This window comes from Bufo gargarizans, unplaced genomic scaffold (assembly GCF_014858855.1).
Source record: "Bufo gargarizans isolate SCDJY-AF-19 unplaced genomic scaffold, ASM1485885v1 fragScaff_scaffold_423_pilon, whole genome shotgun sequence".
NCBI lineage: Eukaryota > Metazoa > Chordata > Amphibia > Anura > Bufonidae > Bufo > Bufo gargarizans.
The window spans coordinates 112,561-129,509 of NW_025334114.1; the positions used below are offsets into that span (position 1 = coordinate 112,561).

A 16,949-nucleotide genomic window follows, 5' to 3' on the forward strand; every position below is an offset into this window, starting at 1 on the left:
AGGGTGCGGCGGGGGGCGGGGTCTGTCCAGCGATTGGCTAGTACGGAAGCAGCTGAAGGAGTGCTGACCAATAGGAATAGGACAAACGATGTGCTGAGAGCGTGTGAAGGAGTGAGAGAGCGGGACGGAGAGACTGTGCTGAGGTGACAGCGGAGGTAGGTTACTGTATGGAGAGGGGCTGTGCTGAGGTAGGTTACCGTATGGAGAGGGGCTGTGCGGGGGTGACAGGGGAGGTAGGTTACCGTATGGAGAGGGGCTGTGCGGGGGTGACAGCGGAGGTAGGTTACTGTATGGAGAGGGGCTGTGCTGAGGTGACAGAGGAGGTAGGTTACTGTATGGAGAGAGGCTGTGCGGGGGGTGACAGCGGAGGTAGGTTACTGTATGGAGAGGGGCTGTGCAGGGGGTGACAGCGGAGGTAGGTTACTGTATGGAGAGGGGCTGTGCGGGGGTGACAGCGGAGGTAGGTTACTGTATGGAGAGGGGGTGTGCGGGGGTGACAGCGGAGGTAGGTTACTGTATGGAGAGGGGCTGTGCAGGGGGTGACAGCGGAGGTAGGGTTACTGTATGGAGAGGGGCTGTGCGGGGGTGACAGCGGAGGTAGGTTCCTGTATGGAGAGGGGCTGTGCGGGGGTTCAGCGGAGGTAGGTTACTGTATGGAGAGAGACTGTGCGGGGGTGACAGCGGAGGTAGGTTACTGTATGGAGAGAGGACTGTGCGGGGGTTCAGCGGAGGTAGGTTACTGTATGGAGAGAGACTGTGCGGGGGTGACAGTGGAGGTAGGTTACTGTATGGAGAGAGGCTGTGCGGGGGTGACAGGGGAGGTAGGTTACTGTATGGAGAGAGACTGTGCGGGGGTGACAGGGGAGGTAGGTTACTGTATGGAGAGAGGCTGTGCGGGGGTGACAGCGGAGGTAGGTTACTGTATGGAAAGGGGCTGTGCGGGGGTGACAGGGGAGGTAGGTTACTGTATGGAGAGAGACTGTGCGGGGGTGACAGGGGAGGTAGGTTACTGTATGGAGAGAGGCTGTGCGGGGGTGACAGCGGAGGTAGGTTACTGTATGGAGAGGGGCTGTGCGGGGGTGACAGGGGAGGTAGGTTACTGTATGGAGAGAGACTGTGCGGGGGTGACAGGGGAGGTAGGTTACTGTATGGAGAGAGACTGTGCGGGGGTGACAGCGGAGGTAGGTTACTGTATGGAGAGAGGCTGTGCGGGGGTGACAGCGGAGGTAGGTTACTGTATGGAGAGAGCCTGTGCGGGGGTGACAGCGGAGGTAGGTTACTGTATGGAGAGAGACTGTGCGGGGGTGACAGCGGAGGTAGGTTACTGTATGGAGAGAGGCTGTGCGGGTGGTGACAGCGGAGGTAGGTTACTGTATGGAGAGAGGCTGTGCGGGGGTGACAGCGGAGGTAGGTTACTGTATGGAGAGGGGCTGTGCGGGGGTGACAGCGGAGGTAGGTTACTGTATGGAGAGGGGCTGTGCGGGGGGTGACAGCGGAGGTAGGTTACTGTATGGAGAGAGGCTGTGCGGGGGTGACAGCGGAGGTAGGTTACTGTATGGAGAGGGGCTGTGCGGGGGGTGACAGCGGAGGTAGGTTACTGTATGGAGAGAGGCTGTGCGGGGGTGACAGCGGAGGTAGGTTACGGTATGGAGAGGGGCTGTGCGGGGGTGACAGCGCTGGGAGGTAGGTTACTGTATGGAGAGTGGCTGTGCGGGGGGTGACAGCGGAGGTAGGTTACTGTATGGAGAGGGGCTGTGCGGGGGGTGACAGCGGAGGTAGGTTACTGTATGGAGAGGGGCTGTGCGGGGGTGACAGCGGAGGTAGGTTACTGTATGGAGAGGGGCTGTGCTGAGGTGACAGCGGAGGTAGGTTACTGTATGGAGAGGGGCTGTTCGGGGGTTACAGCGCTGGGAGGTAGGTTACTGTATGGAGAGAGGCTGTGCGGGGGTGACAGCGGAGGTAGGTTACTGTATGGAGAGGGGCTGTGCTGAGGTGACAGCGGAGGTAGGTTACTGTATGGAGAGGGGCTGTGCTGAGGTGACAGCGGAGGTAGGTTACTGTATGGAGAGGGGCTGTGCTGAGGTGACAGCGGAGGTAGGTTACTGTATGGAGAGGGGCTGTGCGGGGGGTGACAGCGGAGGTAGGTTACCGTATGGAGAGGGGCTGTGCTGAGGTAGGTTACCGTATGGAGAGGGGCTGTGCTGAGGTAGGTTACTGTATGGAGAGGGGCTGTGCGGGGGTTACAGCGCTGGGAGGTAGGTTACTGTATGGAGAGGGGCTGTGCTGAGGTGACAGCGGAGGTAGGTTACTGTATGGAGAGGGGCTGTGCTGAGGTGACAGCGGAGGTAGGTTACTGTATGGAGAGGGGCTGTGCTGAGGTGACAGCGGAGGTAGGTTTACCGTATGGAGAGGGGCTGTGCTGAGGTAGGTTACCGTATGGAGAGGGGGCTGTGCTGAGGTAGGTTACCGTATGGAGAGGGGCTGTGCTGAGGTGACAGGGGAGGTAGGTTACTGTATGGAGAGAGACTGTGCGGGGGTGACAGCGGAGGTAGGTTACTGTATTTAGAGAGACTGTGCGGGGGGTGACAGCGGAGGTAGGTTACTGTATGGAGAGAGACTGTGCGGGGGGTGACAGCGGAGGTAGGTTACTGTATGGAGAGGGGCTGTGCTGAGGTGACAGGGGAGGTAGGTTACTGTATGGAGAGAGACTGTGCGGGGGTGGACAGCGCTGGGAGGTAGGTTACTGTATGGAGAGGGGCTGTGCGGGGGTGACAGGGGAGGTAGGTTACTGTATGGAGAGGGGCTGTGCTGAGGTGACAGGGGAGGTAGGTTACTGTATGGAGAGGGGCTGTGCGGGGGGTGACAGCGGAGGTAGGTTACTGTATGGAGAGAGGCTGTGCGGGGGGGGGTGACAGCGGAGGTAGGTTACTGTATGGAGAGGGGCTGTGCGGGGGGGTGACAGCGGAGGTAGGTTACTGTATGGAGAGAGACTGTGCGGGGGTAACAGGGGAGGTAGGTTACTGTATGGAGAGGGGCTGTGCGGGGGTGACAGTGGAGGTAGGTTACTGTATTTAGAGAGACTGTGCGGGGGTGACAGCGGAGGTAGGTTACTGTATGGAGAGGGGCTGTGCTGAGGTGACAGGGGAGGTAGGTTACTGTATGGAGAGAGACTGTGCGGGGGGTGACAGCGCTGGGAGGTAGGTTACTGTATGGAGAGGGGCTGTGAGGGGGTTACAGCGGAGGTAGGTTACTGTATGGAGAGGGGCTGTGCGGGGGTGACAGCGGAGGTAGGTTACTGTATGGAGAGAGGCTGTGCGGGGGTGACAGCGGAGGTAGGTTACTGTATGGAGAGAGACTGTGCGGGGGGGTGACAGCGGAGGTAGGTTACTGTATGGAGAGGGGCTGTGCTGAGGTGACAGGGGAGGTAGGTTACTGTATTTAGAGAGACTGTGCGGGGGTGACAGCGGAGGTAGGTTACTGTATGGAGAGGGGCTGTGCTGAGGTGACAGGGGAGGTAGGTTACTGTATGGAGAGAGACTGTGCGGGGAGAGGGGCTGTGCGGGGGTTACAGCGCTGGGAGGTAGGTTACTGTATGGAGAGGGGCTGTGCTGAGGTGACAGCGGAGGTAGGTTACTGTATGGAGAGGGGCTGTGCGGGGGTGACAGCGGAGGTAGGTTACTGTATGGAGAGAGGCTGTGCGGGGGGTGACAGCGGAGGTAGGTTACTGTATGGAGAGAGACTGTGCGGGGGGTGACAGCGGAGGTAGGTTACTGTATGGAGAGGGGCTGTGCTGAGGTGACAGGGGAGGTAGGTTACTGTATGGAGAGAGACTGTGCGGGGGTGACAGCGCTGGGAGGTAGGTTACTGTATGGAGAGGGGCTGTGCGGGGGTGACAGCGGAGGTAGGTTACTGTATGGAGAGAGGCTGTGCGGGGGTGACAGCGGAGGTAGGTTACTGTATGGAGAGAGGCTGTGCGGGGGGTGACAGCGGAGGTAGGTTACTGTATGGAGAGGGGCTGTGCTGAGGTAGGTTACCGTATGGAAAGGGGCTGTGCGGGGGTTACAGCGGAGGTAGGTTACCATATGGAGAGGGGCTGTGCGGGGGGTGACAGCGGAGGTAGGTTACTGTATGGAGAGAGGCTGTGCGGGGGGTGACAGCGGAGGTAGGTTACTGTATGGAGAGAGGCTGTGCGGGGGGGTGACAGCGGAGGTAGGTTACTGTATGGAGAGAGGCTGTGCTGAGGTGACAGCGGAGGTAGGTTACTGTATGGAGAGGGGCTGTGCTGAGGTGACAGCGGAGGTAGGTTACTGTATGGAGAGGGGCTGTGCTGAGGTGACAGCGGAGGTAGGTTACTGTATGGAGAGAGACTGTGCGGGGGTGACAGGGGAGGTAGGTTACTGTATGGAGAGAGACTGTGCGGGGGTGACAGGGGAGGTAGGTTACTGTATGGAGAGAGACTGTGCGGGGGTGACAGCGGAGGTAGGTTACTGTATGGAGAGGGGCTGTGCTGAGGTGACAGGGGAGGTAGGTTACTGTATGGAGAGGGGCTGTGAGGGGGGTGACAGGGGAGATAGGTTACTGTATGGAGAGAGACTGTGCGGGGGTGACAGGGGAGGTAGGTTACTGTATGGAGAGGGGCTGTGCTGAGGTGACAGGGGAGGTAGGTTACTGTATGGAGAGGGGCTGTGCAGGGGTGACAGCGTAGGTAGGTTACTGTATGGAGAGAGGCTGTGCTGAGGTCACAGCGGAGGTAGGTTACTGTATGGAGAGAGACTGTGCGGGGGTGACAGCGGAGGTAGGTTACTGTATTTAGAGAGACTGTGCGGGGGTGACAGCGGAGGTAGGTTACTGTATGGAGAGAGGCTGTGCGGGGGTGACAGCGGAGGTAGGTTACTGTATGGAGAGAGGCTGTGCGGGGGTGACAGCGGAGGTAGGTTACTGTATGGAGAGAGGCTGTGCGGGGGTGACAGCGGAGGTAGGTTACTGTATGGAGAGAGGCTGTGCGGGGGTGACAGCGGAGGTAGGTTACTGTATGGAGAGGGGCTGTGCAGGGGGTGACAGCGGAGGTAGGTTACTGTATGGTGAGAGGCTGTGCAGGGGGTGACAGCGGAGGTAGGTTACTGTATGGTGAGAGGCTGTGCGGGGGTGACAGCGGAGGTAGGTTACTGTCTGGAGAGAGGCGGTGCGGGGGTGACAGCGGAGGTAGGTTACTGTATGGAGAGAGGCTGTGCGGGGGGTGACAGCGGAGGTAGGTTACTGTATGGAGAGGGACTGTGCGGGGGGTGACAGCGGAGGTAGGTTACTGTATGGAGAGGGGCTGTGCGGGGGTGACAGCGGAGGTAGGTTACTGTATGGAGAGGGGCTGTGCGGGGGGTGACAGCGGAGGTAGGTTACTGTATGGAGAGAGGCTGTGCGGGGGTGACAGCGGAGGTAGGTTACTGTATGGAGAGAGGCTGTGCGGGTGGTGACAGCGGAGTAGGTTACTGTATGGAGAGGGGCTGTGCGGGGGTGACAGCGGAGGTAGGTTACTGTATGGAGAGAGGCTGTGCGGGGGGTGACAGCGGAGGTAGGTTACTGTATGGAGAGAGGCTGTGCGGGTGGTGACAGCGGAGGTAGGTTACTGTATGGAGAGGGGCTGTGCGGGGGGTGACAGCGGAGGTAGGTTACTGTATGGAGAGAGGCTGTGCGGGGGTGACAGCGGAGGTAGGTTACTGTATGGAGAGGGGCTGTGCGGGGGGTGACAGCGGAGGTAGGTTACTGTATGGAGAGGGGCTGTGCAGGGGGTGACAGCGGAGGTAGGTTACTGTATGGAGAGGGGCTGTGCGGGGGGTGACAGAGGAGGTAGGTTACTGTATGGAGAGGGGCTGTGCGGGGGGTGACAGCGGAGGTAGGTTACTGTATGGAGAGGGGCTGTGCGGGGGGTGACAGCGGAGGTAGGTTACTGTATGGAGAGGGGGTGTGCGGGGGTGACAGGGGAGGTAGGTTACTGTATGGAAAGGGGCTGTGCGGGGGTGACAGGGGAGGTAGGTTACTGTATGGAGAGAGGCTGTGCGGGGGTGACAGCGGAGGTAGGTTACTGTATGGAGAGAGGCTGTGCGGGGGTGACAGCGGAGGTAGGTTACTGTATGGAGAGGGGCTGTGCGGGGGGTGACAGCAGAGGTAGGTTACTGTATGGAGAGAGGCTGTGCGGGGGTGACAGCGGAGGTAGGTTACTGTATGGAGAGGGGCTGTGCAGGGGGTGACAGCGGAGGTAGGTTACTGTATGGAGAGGGGCTGTGCGGTGGGTGACAGAGGAGGTAGGTTACTGTATGGAGAGAGGCTGTGCGGGGGTGACAGCGGAGGTAGGTTACTGTATGGAGAGAGGCTGTGCGGGGGGTGACAGCGGAGGTAGGTTACTGTATGGAGAGGGGCTGTGCGGGGGTGACAGCGGAGGTAGGTTACTGTATGGAGAGGGACTGTGCGGGGGGTGACAGCGGAGGTAGGTTACTGTATGGAGAGGGGCTGTGCGGGGGTGACAGCGGAGGTAGGTTACTGTATGGAGAGGGGCTGTGCGGGGGTGACAGCGGAGGTAGGTTACTGTATGGAGAGGGGCTGTGCGGGGGTGACAGCGGAGGTAGGTTACTGTATGGAGAGGGGCTGTGCGGGGGTGACAGCGGAGGTAGGTTACTGTATGGAGAGAGGCTGTGCGGGGGTGACAGCGGAGGTAGGTTACTGTATGGAGAGGGGCTGTGCGGGGGTGACAGCGGAGGTAGGTTACTGTATGGAGAGGGGCTGTGCGGGGGTGACAGCGGAGGTAGGTTACTGTATGGAGAGAGGCTGTGCGGGGGTGACAGCGGAGGTAGGTTAGGGTCACTGGCCTCAGTGGTATATGGCTTGAGACCACTAAGGCTAATACCGTATACCGCTGCAGCCTGTAAACAGGAACCGGTGCAGACTGGAGCGGCAGCGCAGGAAATGGCGGGGCTCTGGCATTATGTATTACATTTGGGCCGTTTCCTGGTGACACGTGAGCCGCAGGGCGTGGCGGGATATTCCAGAGTAGACGTCCGTGCTGCGCCGCTCTGAGGTCCGTCATGTATGGCGGTTTTACATCTGCACTTAGTCACCTCTTCTATTACTTTTTCAGCAAATCAAAGGCTTTAAGATGAAGCAAGTGACCTGCACGGCTCCGGTGAACATCGCCGTCATCAAATACTGTGAGTAGTGGAGACGGGGCCGTTCTCCGGGAAAAGGGAATTATCTTCCAAGGGCTTTAAAGGGGTCCTCTCCCTTCAGCACATAGCATTCATCATGTAGCTGCAGTTATTACAAGCCACATACTAATGTATAGTAATTCTCCATATTGCTTCCTATGATGCCTGGATTCATTTTTCCATCACATTATACACGGCTCGTTTCCATGGTTATGACCACCCTGCAGTCCAGCAGTGGTGGTCGTGCCTGCACACTATAGAAAATAATGCCCGCCTCTCTGGTGGGACCGCACATAGACCGGTGCTGTTTCCTATAGTGTACAAACACGGCCACTGATGCTGGATTGCAGGGTGGTCGTAACCATGGAAACGAGCCGTGTATAATGTGATGGAAAACATGAACACACATACAAGACATGACACATGATGTATATAAAGGTGCAAAAAAAAACGCCAAAAACTAGGTGTATGACCTCTGGGTGTATACAAATCAATATGTGGAAAATACAAACATGTTCAAATGGGAGAGTAGGAGACGGAGACCTGGATGGTGGCACGTATTCAATGTACAGGAAAAACGGAGGTGGTTTACCAGAGTCAGCGGGACCGGGAAGTACTCCCGGTCCGATCGTAGTGGAACGCAAGGCAGAAGCGGAAGGGAGGCACTTAGGTCGCTCCATTGCGCGTGCGAGGAGTGCATAGCTGAAACGCACGTGCGCTCCTGTTTTCCGTATATCTCGCGGATGGGTGCACGCATTGATAATAGTTTTTTAACCTACTAATACTATATATATCTCTATGCCAAATCTATAAATAAAAGTATTAATCACAGATGGATAAACAAATAAATAAGTAGATGCCGACAAATGTGTATAAATATATAAATGTTTCCATAGAGACGTAAGGTGATGGGTATTCAGGATCCATAAAGGTATAGACGTCCGGCGTCTGCTCCCAGTGTTTATTGTGTTGTGGCCCTTGATGAAAAATCTCGTATTGATTGGAGACAGATCAGATCTTATTCAAAGGGATCAAAACTAGTTGAGATCTAGTGGTGTATTGTGACTGGTTGTTACACAGTACTGGGCACTGTTCTTTACATCAGGATACTGTATATTTTGATAGGGAGGGTAATATCAATATTAGTAAAGTGATGGGGGTAGTAGTTGACATATTCTAGAGATTTGTTCAGTCGGAATATCCAGTACATCTCCTTTCTGCATAGCTGTCGGTTACAGTGAGGGGAGAGGGGTCACTTTTGTGGTGGAACGCATGAGTTCCGAAACCGTGAAGTGACATCATACACCTACAGTTTGGCGTTTTTTCTTTTTTTGCACCTTTTTACATACATCATGTGTCATGTCTTGTATGTGTGTTCATGTTTTGTGACTGCTCCCGATGAAGGGGCATTAATAATACCCCGAAACGCGTTGAGCCCGACCTGTGCTACTATTAAAGGAATTTACAAGAAGGGCCCACTGTGGACTGCCGTTCTTCCGGAGATTCCACGAGCGATCCGGCGAGGGAGCTCAGTCTTGTGGGTGTCTGAGCTTTATCCCACCAAACACCTCCCGGTGAAGCGAGTCTTCAGTCACAATTCTTTGTGTATATATTTTATCAATGGCATCTACAAATTTTTGGGGGGAGCAGCCAATAGCAGGCCGCGACGGTGACCAGCCTCGCTAGCATCGTGGGTGACACTAGGGAGGATGGTCGCGGTCTGGTATTGTCTGCTCCCCCTGAGGCATGGCGGGGAAGTGCGGGGACCCAGAGGGATACAAGTGCCGGGGCAGGTATTGTGTATAGGAGGGGCCCAGCCTTGGGGGGTGTTTCTACTATTGGATGACCCATTTAACTTTCTCTACATGATAAATGCACTTTGTTGACATGTAGCAGAGGTCCTGAGGGGGCAGGACACAGGGGTTTGATGAATACAAAGGGAACACCCCCTTGTCGTGCCCCGCCCCTTCACTAGGCAGAACTCTTTGCATCCGCTTTTCCTAGAGTGGCTCTTTAAAGGGGTATTCCCACTTCGATATCTATGACCCGTCCACAGCGGCCGTGTATGTCTGACTCCTACCGACAGGGACTGGTGAGAGACGCGCAGAGACATTGGTGATGTGTCCAGAGGCTATGCCACAGATGTCGAGGTGGGAATACCCCTTTAATGCTTCCACCCATAATAATCAGTGTTTTTACCAATCCACAGGGGGGAAGAGGAACGAGGAGCTGATTCTCCCGATTAACTCGTCCCTCAGTGTTACGCTGCATCAGGACCAGGTGGGCCTCAGGTTTGGACTCTTCTTGAACGTCCGGTAATCTGGGAACAGCAGAATCCTGGACTATTAGAAGTTAGGGGTTAAAAAGATGACACTAAAAACCAAAGTGTTCTCCTGCCAACATCTGCGGGTGTGTCAGTGGCATCATCCATGGGAACTGCCGAAACTACACTCCCTGCTCAATCCCATCCCCCCTCTTAATATACATGGAAGTCTTTATACATCATGGGTTTTGTTATCGACAGTTAAAAACCACGACCACTGTGGCAGCGAGCCGGGACTTCACGGAGGACCGCATCTGGCTGAATGGGAAAGAAGATCAAATCAATCAGCCCCGACTGCAGTCCTGTTTACGAGAGAGTAAGTGACATATGGAAGGAACATGTACCTACCTTCTCAGAAAGTCTGACCATAGACGGGTGTACAATATACATATAGTATCAAAGGGGTCGTCCCCTCCAGCCGGCCGGGGAGCAGCAAACCTTCCTGGGCTACCCTGTCTCTGTAGCTCACATGCACCGCAACAGGTGCAATCACTGTGTACATACATTACTTTCACACTTGCGGCAGGACGGATCTGACAGACTGTTCACCCTGTCGGATCCGTCCTTCCACTATTTTGCCGTGCCGCCAGACCGCCGCTCCGTCCCCTTTGACTATAATAGGGACAGGGCGGAGCTCCAGCGCAGTACAGCAGTTCGTGGTGAGAAGCCGCCGGACTAAAAAGTCGGACATTCGGTACTTTTATTCCGGCGTCCTTTTGCCATGCACTGCCATGCTGCACCGGACCTCCGCCCCCGCCCCCATCCCCATTATAGTCAATGGGGACGGAGCAGCGGCCCGGCGAAAGAGCGGAAGGACGGATCCGACAGGGTGAACAGCCTGTCGGATCCATCCTGCCGTAAGTGTGAAAGTAGCCATATCCTGTACTGATATATTTTGAGTAGGGGTGAGCCCTGAACTTTGTTTGGGCTATATATAGGTTTATTTCAAATAACATCAAGCAGAATTGGAAAAGCAGCTCTGGAGTATAATGCAGATTCAGTCCGGGATATGTAATTATCTAGATTATCTCTGGACATACTCTATAACTTCAACACTTCTTTTTATTTTTATTTTTTTCCGCACAGTCCGTCGCCTGGCGAGAAAGAGGAGGAGCAGCGGAGAGGACAGCGTCTCAAGAATCCTAAATTACAAGGTTCACATATGCTCCGTCAACAACTTCCCCACAGCTGCCGGGCTGGCGTCTTCTGCTGCTGGATACGCCTGTCTGGGTAAATGCAGTGCTCCGTGGACCCCATCAGTTCTGGGCTCTGCTCGGTGGTGGCGGTCTGGGCTCTGCTCGGTGGTGGCGGCGTGGGCTCTGCTCGGTGGTGGCGGCGTGGGCTCTGCTCGGTGGTGGCGGCGTGGGCTCTGCTCCGTGGTGGCGGTCTGGGCTCTGCTCGGTGGTGGCGGCGTGGGCTCTGCTCGGTGGTGGCGGCGTGGGCTCTGCTCGGTGGTGGCGGCGTGGGCTCTGCTCGGTGGTGGCGGCGTGGGCTCTGCTCGGTGGTGGCGGTCTGGGCTCTGCTCGGTGGTGGCGGCGTGGGCTCGGCTCGGTGGTGACGGCGTGGGCTCTGCTCGGTGGTGGCGGCGTGGGCTCTGCTCGGTGGTGGCGGCGTGGGCTCTGCTCGGTGGTGGCGGTCTGGGCTCTGCTCCTTCACGTTTTGCGGACCTCACATGGCCGGCACTATGATAGAAATGCCTATTGTCCGTGGCTGCGGACAAGAATAGGACATGCTCTATCTTTTTTTTGCAGGGCTGCGTAACGGAAGTGCGGTTGCGGATACCACATGGTGTGCTGTCAGCATCTCCTGCAGCCCCATTGAAATGAAAGGGTCTGCACCCGTTCCGAAAAATGTCGGAACAGATGCGGACCTATTCATGCGGACATGTGAATGGACCCTTAACCTACATAAGAATTTGATTAAATTTGCAAGAATCCCTTGATTTTGTGCTAATCCTGCGTTACTCCATTCACATCCAGAGCTGCGCTCCAGACCTCGCCTTACAGTTCTCGCTGTGTAAGAGCCACCAGAGCTCCCACAATGACCTCTGCATTTAGCTTTAGACCTGAACGGAGAAGAAGCTACATGTGACTCCGCTTCAGATAGACTAGGGGTCAGCAACCTCCATCACTCCAGCTGTTGTGAAACTACAACTCCCAGCATGCACACTTGCTCGGCTGCTGAAGGTTGGTGGCCCCTGTGGTAGGCTTCTGTCACTGCGTGTTAATACAATATATACAGAGTCTGATGGTTCTCCTCCTAGTGTACACCCTAGCAAAGCTCTATGGCGTAGAAGGTGAGCTTTCGGAAATCGCCAGGCAGGGTTCTGGCAGCGCCTGCAGGAGCATGCACGGAGGCTTTGTCCAGTGGGTCATGGGTGAGAGAGAAGACGGCAAGGACAGCCTGGCTCAGCAGGTGGAACCAGAAACCCATTGGCCCGAACTGCGGATCCTGATCCTGGTGGTAAGTGTCAGGGCGGTGACCTGATGTCTGCTCAGAATGGCAGTGAATTGCCTCAGTGTTTGTGCATCTCGTATTTCAGGCCAGTGCGGAGAAGAAGCATGTTGGCAGTACGGCGGGCATGCAGACGAGTGTGGAGACCAGCCCTCTACTCAAGGTAACGTCTGATCCCGGTCATCAGATGTAGATGGCCTCCCCTTACCAGGGAAGATCTGCAACCAGCAGCATGGAGCTGTGCCACGTGGCATCATAGCAAGTCTCATTTGGTATGTCTATATCATGTTGTCACAGCTCCGGGCTGAATCCGTGGTGCCAGGGCGAATGGGCGAGATGATTGAAGCCATCAAGAATAAGGACTTTGAAGCCTTTGGACAACTGACCATGAAGGACAGTAACCAGTTTCATGCCACGTGCCTGGACACCTTCCCCCCAATATTTTACCTGAACCAGGTTTCCCAGAGAATAATCAGCCTGGTCCACCGGTACAATAACCACTACGGGCAGACCAAGGTAAGACGATGTACAACTAGGGGAAGGTAAAACCAGGGCCGGGTCCATGGCCTTCACCCCTCACTGTCCTCCCTGCACCCATCCGGGGGGGCAGCAGTGGGGGGAGCTCTCTCACATCAGTCCGATCCGTGCCGTGGGAGGTTATGAAGGGGCTGGGGGTGATCGCTCCCTGTCTTAGGTCACATTAATAGTCAGTACCCCGCACATGTCGGAGGCCTTCCTGAAGATATTTACGTCTCATGCAGGTTGCCTACAGCTTTGATGCAGGTCCTAATGCCGTCATCTTCGCCCTTGAACCAACAGTCAATGAGTTTGTGGAGATTGTGAAGCGTTCCTTCCCTCCAGAGCCCAACGGAGACCCGTAAGTTACTGACTGGGGACAGACAGGTCAATGGTGGAGCCTGTCACTAACCTTCTGGTGTGGTCACATGTTCCAGTGAGTGATCAGCAGGATGGGGTTGTATCTGCAGCAGGTGCGTGAACGGCTACAAATGGTTTCTGTCTGCTGCTTGTGAACAGCCTCTTAATGGCGGCGGCGGCGGGCAGTAATGCGCCCTGGGGAGGTCTGTATAATCACTTAGCATTTAGACCTATGCTGAGCGCCCCTTGAACAGCATTGGACAACTGCTTAGAAGGCAATTGCACGAATGCTTTCTTTAGTTTTAGACCCTGAATTTCGTCTAGTCGCGATGGACTTTATTAACTATTGAATTACTGATGCATTCTGATGGATTTGCAGAGATCACACAGTGAATTTCCAGATTCCTCAGCACGTTAGTATAATATGCACTCAGCTTAAGGACCTCATTCCAGCGGTGATGATTGTAGGCGAGTATTGCTATTTGCAGAATTCCCTAATAATTTATTAAAGGGGTTGTCCCACCATTTAGTGTCGTATTCCGTGTATAGATCAGAAAAAGCAAAGCACCTTTGGCATTTATATGCTGTTAACAAATCAATCCATGGAATTACATAGTATAGCGGGTAGTGGTGTTCACTTACTTATAGTATGGCGCCACCTGGTGTTTATTTACTTATAGTATGGCGCCACCTGGTGTTTATTTAATGACATTGTATGGCGCCACTTGGTGTTTATTTAATGACATTGTATGGCGCCACTTGGTGTTTATTTAATGACATTGTATGGCGCCACTTGGTGTTTATTTAATGACATTGTATGGCGCCACCTGGTGTTCATTTAATGACATTGTATGGCGCCACCTGGTGTTCATTTAATGACATTGTATGGCGCCACCTGGTGTTGATTTAATGACATTGTATGGCGCCACCTGGTGTTCATTTAATGACATTGTATGGCGCCACCTGGTGTTCATTTAATGACATTGTATGGCGCCACCTGGTGTTCATTTAATGACATTGTATGGCGCCACTTGGTGTTCATTTAATGACATTGTATGGCGCCACTTGGTGTTCATTTAATGATATTGTATGGCGCCACCTGTGTTCATTTAATGATATTGTATGGCGCCACCTGGTGTTTATTTAATGACATTGTATGGCGCCACCTGGTGTTCATTTAATGACATTGTATGGCGCCACTTGGTGTTTATTTAATGACATTGTATGGCGCCACTTGGTGTTCATTTAATGACATTGTATGGCGCCACTTGGTGTTCATTTAATGATATTGTATGGCGCCACCTGTGTTCATTTAATGATATTGTATGGCGCCACCTGGTGTTCATTTAATGACATTGTATGGCGCCACCTGGTGTTCATTTAATGATATTGTATGGCGCCACCTGTGTTCATTTAATGATATTGTATGGCGCCACCTGGTGTTTATTTAATGACATTGTATGGCGCCACCTGGTGTTCATTTAATGACATTGTATGGCGCCACCTGGTGTTTATTTAATGACATTGTATGGCGCCACCTGGTGTTCATTTAATGACATTGTATGGCGCCACCTGGTGTTTATTTAATGACATTGTATGGCGCCACCTGGTGTTCATTTAATGACATTGTATGGCGCCACCTGGTGTTCATTTAATGACATTGTATGGCGCCACCTGGTGTTGATTGCTGCGTGTATAGCGATGTTCGTGTCCATCTACTGAGTTGCCTGCTGGTGGACGCACTAGTCTGTCGTCCTCCCAGGTCTCTGCATAGTCCTCCTCTGCTCACTGCAGGGCATCCAATAGAAGCTGCTCCTCCTGACGAGCAGAAAGCGGACTCCCTGCAGTCCATGGCAGTAGAGCTGAGAAGATTCCTTTTGCAGGGGTGATAAGACTGGACTATATTGTCCGCTGCCAGAGGGGGAAGGAGACTGATTCTGTCCAGACACAGATTAGCAGCAGCACCAAGGGTAATGGCAAAAAACTGTTAGAAACACCGAACGTTACTTTAAAACGGCAATTAAGAGTCTTTCAGGACTTTAGGTATGAAAATGATTCCTGGATCGGCCCCTTTCAAGGTCGCGCGTTCTGGTTCTGTGGCCACAATATCTACAACTAATTGCTCAGTTTTGAGGAATTCACAGTAGGAGACACGATGGCCGCCCAGAAACATCCAGCGAGACCTCAGCTCATTGAGCCTGTGCCTCGTGCCTCCCCCTCAGTGAGTGCTTCATTCTCCTTCCGACCTCACGTCAGGTATTTCGGAGGAACTCGTAAACTTTCCTTTTTCACTTATAGAAATGACTAATTTGCGGATTTTCCTAGTGAGAGCAGATTGCGGTGAAGCTTGGATGGTTCCCAAGTTCTAATAAATCCTCTTCTGTTGAATAAGAAATTATATCAAATCCTGGGAAAGCTGGGTGGTAACCATTTCCTCGCCCAACGTTTCTTGGAATCGGGGATTTACAGTTGCATAATTGTGTAATTTGTTAACCAGGGACCTAGATAAACCGGGTGAGCACCCTAGGGTGTAGCATCTCTAGGCTCATGGGGTGTCATTTAGACAATACTTCCTGTCCCGTAGCCAAATGTTTGCATCACACCCGTCTAACAAGTGCTGAGCTATTAGGCCGAGAGTCGACAACCCCACCCATAAGCTTCTCCTCTTCCCCATATACATGCACTCTGGGCCTCAGCCGAGCATGCGTGTTGTCTCCATCCAGATGGAGTTACTCCTCTACCGTGAGAATATAGGATCGGGTGTGTTAAGATCCAACATGCCTGATCCTTTTTTTCCTGACACCATCTGTCATGGAGCGATGGGGCCCCTAGTCATCCGGTCGCCCCTAGATCAGCAGGTTAGGCGGAGCTCCACCTAATCCGCAGGAGCAGCTCTAGATGTAGGGTTCCTGGAGATGTTGGGGGGAAGCCAGAAGATGCAGTCACAGCTTCTCCTGGATGGGACATGACCTAAGTCTAGTTCCCGCGTTAGTAAGGTGGTTGTCCTCTGTTTCTCTACAGATATCTCAAGGGGCTCCAGGTCAGCCCTGCTCCTCTGTCTCAAGAACTCTTGTCGGCAGTAGAGACCGATGTGTTCCCAGGAGGTGTGCACTACGTCATTGTCACACAGGTATCCTCACTCTGCTTGCCTTTTATATAGTCTGCACCACGCCATGTCCCCTGATATCCTCTGTCATTGCAGCTCCGGATGTGACTAGAGTATAGGACTGAAGTAAAGCTGTTTGTAATTTGTAGAGTTAAAAGGGTCCTCCGTGCCCGGGAACCCCTTTGTATGTATGCAGGCAGGGTGCAAGGGTTTCAGCGCTGAGCTCACTTCTCCTCCAAGACGTGGCACCTATAGGCATGTCACTGACGCCAGCCAATCAGTGGCTACAGCATGACACGCAGGCCACCGTTCAGACCATTGATTGGCGTGTAGATAGAACGTCATACCTCTGGTCCAGCAAGAACCAGGCAAGCCTTAAATCCCCTGCTCGCTGCCTGCACGTATGAGAAGGGGCGCCCGGTCTCTGAGAACCCCAGAAAGACCAGAGCCGAGGTGCTCGGATCTTGTACCGTTCTGACTCTTCATCATTTTCTGTTGCAGCCAGGACCAGGTCCAGTAGAATCACAAGATCCCTCCCTGGATCTGTTGGGACCTGACGGCCTCCCCAAGACAAGTGCCTGACGTTACATGACTTCAAATGGCGGCTTGTGTTTGGTCCTGGGGCGGCGAGCCGTGCGGATTCCTCAGCGGCGTTCACAGCATCTCGGGAAAGTCCCTTCAGAGCGGCCACATTCTTACAAGGACATTTATATCCTGACTTTTTACCATAATGATCATTTTGTATCAGTTACTCCCATTTTTATTGGGAAAATAAAGCAAAAACACTAATTGATAATTTTCGTCCCGTGGTGGCCGTGTGGTTTGTTTCCGCCATATCTGCAGGTATTTCCGGTTTTATCGGTGAAGACGCACAAGGGCTGCCGTACACATCAGATCAGCCTAACCCCCTGACCTCTGTGGGTTCAGCTGTCCGTCTCATGTGTATGGGGGCCTCCTGACGCCGCGTACATTTCTGCTTCTTCATCTGAGCCGAGTG

General features: G+C 53.9%; 1 protein-coding gene across 4 annotated transcripts; it reads left to right on the forward strand.

Annotated features, from left to right (window-relative positions):
- Positions 1-85: 85 nt before the first annotated feature.
- On the forward strand, positions 86-16,754 carry MVD (mevalonate diphosphate decarboxylase). 4 transcript variants are annotated; one of them, XM_044273139.1, is made up of 11 exons: positions 86-155; positions 7,127-7,196; positions 9,403-9,473; positions 9,718-9,832; positions 10,603-10,746; positions 11,780-11,979; positions 12,059-12,133; positions 12,268-12,486; positions 12,732-12,847; positions 15,868-15,976; positions 16,454-16,754. In XM_044273139.1, the coding sequence occupies exons 2-11, from the start codon at positions 7,145-7,147 to the stop codon at positions 16,532-16,534; spliced, it is 1,182 nt and encodes a 393-aa protein (XP_044129074.1). In that variant the 5' UTR covers positions 86-155; positions 7,127-7,144; the 3' UTR covers positions 16,535-16,754. The 4 variants fall into 4 exon arrangements, with proteins under 4 accessions (XP_044129074.1, XP_044129073.1, XP_044129076.1 ...); XM_044273138.1 differs by lacking the exon at positions 86-155 and adding an exon at positions 4,200-4,254; XM_044273141.1 differs by lacking the exon at positions 86-155 and adding an exon at positions 4,329-4,344.
- The last annotated feature ends 195 nt before the right edge of the window (positions 16,755-16,949 follow it).

Excerpts from the sequence above, each read along its gene's own strand:
- MVD (XM_044273138.1), top strand. The coding sequence starts at position 4,222 with ATGGAGAGAGGCTGTGCTGAGGTGACAGCGGAG. Across the intron at positions 4,255-7,126 it reads GTGCTGAGGTGACAGCGGAG|CAAATCAAAGGCTTTAAGAT; the intron begins GTAGGTTACTGT and ends TTACTTTTTCAG. Across the intron at positions 12,134-12,267 it reads AGACCAGCCCTCTACTCAAG|CTCCGGGCTGAATCCGTGGT; the intron begins GTAACGTCTGAT and ends ATGTTGTCACAG.